The 3849-nt window shown below is 38.9% G+C and overlaps 1 protein-coding gene across 1 annotated transcript in view; it reads right to left on the bottom strand.

Moving 5' to 3' along the window:
- The window catches only part of LOC131348048 (uncharacterized), a 6413-nt gene extending 2778 nt beyond the window's left edge, over positions 1–3635 (bottom strand). Inside the window, exons 1-5 of the mRNA XM_058382604.1 lie at positions 2961–3635; positions 2568–2684; positions 1056–2467; positions 289–391; positions 1–140 (exon numbers count right to left, since the gene is read on the bottom strand). The exon at positions 1–140 is cut by the window's left edge and continues 2778 nt beyond it. Of these exons, the coding sequence (XP_058238587.1) occupies positions 58–140; positions 289–391; positions 1056–1520 (651 nt within the window). The 5' untranslated portion in view covers positions 1521–2467; positions 2568–2684; positions 2961–3635 and the 3' untranslated portion in view covers positions 1–57. The remainder of the gene's footprint in view (positions 141–288; positions 392–1055; positions 2468–2567; positions 2685–2960) is intronic.
- Between the last annotated feature and the right edge of the window lie 214 nt (positions 3636–3849).

The raw sequence follows: 3849 nt of genomic DNA, 5'->3' as shown, positions 1-3849 counted from the left end.
CAACAACAATAAATCAAACCACAACAATGAAAGAAAATCATAAGGCAGCTTTGGTTTTTATAAACATGTGTCTTCGTCACTTTCCGAGCGGGAATTCCTCTCACCGAGTTGACGTTGCAGGTTCTCCCTGCTATCTTCATCTTGAAGAAAACCGAGAAATGAAAAGCTGTTACTCTAGATATGTACTGTACATGGAAACTTACATGATTTTAAGGTTAATATTGTTCCCTACTGTATCACCTCATTAAATAAAGAGAATAAATAAACCTAAGAAAGTGAATGAATTACCACATTCCCTCTCAGTGATGTTCCTGTGTGTCAGAGCTCTCTGAGTGCCTTGTACACAGGCCAGGAGAACCACAACTAACAGAATGATGAAGAAACCTAAAATCTGAAACAAAACATCACATATTGTGTAAATGCAGACACGTTTACACACAAAACCTTTATAAAATCAGAATAAAAACATGTATTAATAATTTATAAAGTGCTAATAGAAGCTCACTGGTCAGGTGAGGGGCAGAGGACAGGACAGGACAGGACAAGACAGGACAGGACAAGACAGGTAATCCACTGGGTTGCCAGATTAGACAACTGATTAATCTTTACAAACACTATACATTCTTCAAAGTTTTCATTTTATAGAAAATAATCTGAAATAAATCGAAGAAACTTCTAAAACAGACACAATCTCATGTCGCCTCAATAATATCTAATAAATAAGTGGATTAATATAAACCTACTGTTCATGTGAATATGTAATCTATAATATGTATTTTGTGGACACCTGACCATCAGGTGATTCTTCTCTGAACTGTTACCACAATTTAGAAGTTATTACTAAGGGCTACTTACACAAACACTTCTGCATTATATATATTATACAGCAAGGGGAATAAATATTTTCACCATGACAATGTTTTCTCCTCAGTATAAATAATACAGTTATATGTCCACCTGCCTTACAGGTGTGTTAACAGGATAAAGTCTGGATCCAGGGCGATCCTGAGCAGGATAAAGTCTGTGGTTCCTGTATAGTTTAGTTCAGAACTCACCTGAGATATGGAGATCCACTTCAGAGTAATCTGCTGACTCTCTAACTCTGAGGTTTCATTTCCTGTGGGTTTGCACCATTTTTCAATCCCCAAAGTGTCAGATTTAGCGTACACACCCTCCCAGGCTGAGAGCGCACAGGCCAGGTATCGACCATCGGCGAAGAAGAGGAAGAGCCAGATGCTGGCGGTGAGACTGGAGTACAGAACTTTATTACACGTGGAGATTTCCTTCCTCCGGCCATCAGTGTTTAGAGACAGGTCCATGAAAAAAAAAGTCAAGAGAAAGCACCCGATGGAAGGGACTGCTCCATAAAGAACACACACTGTAATATTATAGGTATGTTTACAAGGACAAACAAAGTCTTTATCCAGAATCTGCTCGAAAACCACCAGAATCAGACTGAAGATCCCAAATCTTGTAACTCTTTTCTTCAAGAATGCAAGAAGACCTTTAGCACTGATCATGGTGACACGTCAGACTGCAGGGACTGGATGGCGAGTAAGATGCGATGTTTTGTCACGGCTCCGTCTTCGTATCTCCTGCTTGTGCTGTTCATCACTCCTCCTCTACTCTACAGAGAAGGAGGGTAGAAGTAAATATCTGGTAGAGCAAGAAGGAGAAACCACACAAACATACTTCCTCTCCTCTGAGGTTTTCTTTCATTGGTTCTGCGCTGAAGCTATAATGCTAATGATGCTAACATGTTAAGGAAATGTACTGAACATTCTGGGATTACTCACAGTGTTGTCACAGAGTAGAACGCCACTGAAATGTAAAAGATGAAGGCCGTCGTCACGCGAGGGTTTTCAGAAACACAATAATAGCAAATGATAGTGTGACGATAGAGAGATAAAAACCACAGGAAACTGCAGTGCTGTTGTCTTCTCACCCTTCAAACATTACTAACTCTGGAGTCTTAAAATGTAATCAGCTCTAATCAGCTTTGACACTGGAGACTCCTTCTGTGAATGATAACACTTTTCCCCTTACCGGACACTCCACTTTCATTTCTCCTTTTGTGTTTCCTTTAATAAATCTGCCTGAGCCTCTCCACCATCCAGCTCCTCTTCCTATAAAATCACAATCTAACAGAGCTAACAGAATAAATAGATGACTCAGTCATTTTTATGGATTTTATTTTGTATTTTTAAAGAAGAATAAAGAAGGGAATTACAGGTGGTTTGTCTCAGAACACTTTACAAATACAATGGAAATAAAAATGACAATGAATCTCACAGGGTAACATGTAACACCTGATTATAGCAGAAACACAGAAAAACATTTTTTCTTTTCTTTTTCTTATATCTAAAGTGATCAGACTCCAGCGCTGAGCAGAGGAGCTTCCTGTTCTTCCTTCAGACCTGAGATTTAAACTCACAACCATCTGATCACAGAGTCACTGCTGACGAGCCTGTAAAGTCACAGAGAAATGAGGTTTATCAGAGGAAGAACATTTACAGAGTCAGTAAGTCTGTGTGAATGAAGTTTATATCTTTATGGCTCTTATTAACCTCCTGCTCTTCACGTCTCTTCTCGACGATCCAAGCAGATCATCTGTCATAATGTTGTATACCATTGCTTAAGAATATTATTAGGATGATCAGTGGCACTATCAAAAAACCTGTCACCTGAAAAAGGGGAAAGAAATCAGTATTGCAAGTTTTGAAAATAAATTAGTCACATCATCTTAATCAATTATTTTTCTGGGTTAATTTTGCAAAAAAAAAAATCCAAATGATTGGGAAGCTGATCTTTAAATCAGTTGAAATCATAGAAACTCATTGCTGATTAGATTTGATTTAGGTATTTATAGGTGTGAAGTTTGAAACGAACACATTTTGGCCATGTAGTGTTTGATTTTTAAGAAGCAGATTTAGCCTTTGCAGTGTGTTGTTCAGACTCACCTGGAATATGGTGATATAGTAAAGAGTCTCCTGCTGACGTTCAAACACCTCCGTATCGTTTCCTTTCGGTTTGCACCACTTTAAAGCTCCAGTTTCTGTGTACTCACCACCCCAACATGAACACGCACAGGCCACGTATTGGCCATCCATAAAGAAGAAAAACAGCCAGATGAGGGATATGATGAGGGAGTTGAAAACTTTATCATGTTTGCTCTTTTTTTCCCCTCTTCTGTCCTCCAGCTTTAAGGCTGTGTCAGTGGAGCAGGTTGCTTTTCTTTTGGATTCTTCTTCCTCCCCTCCGGTTTCTGTCATTGAGGACACGTCCAAGTAAAACCAAGTGTAAATAAAGCAAGTCAAGAAAGGCTCAATGGCATAGCCAACACTTAGGAATATATTAAGTGAAGGTTGGCAAGGACAAACAAAATCAGAGTCCATCAGTTTCTCCATAAGACCAAGAAAGAGACTGCAGAGTCCCACATCTCTGCTATGCTTCCTCAAAAAACCAGTAATGACTTTAGTCATGATGAAAGTCAGATATTCACAGGATGATTGTAGATCAGACGTCTTTATTCTTCTCCTATCTGAGATTCTGACCGTCTCTGATATTCTGACAGCTCTGTCTTTTACACTGCACTGTGTTCATCACTCCACCCCTCATATACATGTGAGAATAATACACTGACATGTCCAGTAGAGGAAGCAGAGGAAACAAACCTGCTTCCTGTTTTCAAAAAAACATTTCAAACCACTTCTAGATCTTCAGGGCAAAAACTCCAGAATTCTTCTGTTACTACAGGCCTGATCTTTACTGGAATTTTATCAATTTGGTTCCAAAGTAGAAGAAAGGTAGAAAGCCATCTTAATATGAGAGTGTTTGAGAAATAGGATA

Source organism: Hemibagrus wyckioides, linkage group LG28 (genome assembly GCF_019097595.1).
Source record: "Hemibagrus wyckioides isolate EC202008001 linkage group LG28, SWU_Hwy_1.0, whole genome shotgun sequence".
Taxonomy (NCBI): Eukaryota; Metazoa; Chordata; class Actinopteri; order Siluriformes; family Bagridae; genus Hemibagrus; species Hemibagrus wyckioides.
This window is presented reverse-complemented; position numbering and strand designations above follow the sequence as displayed.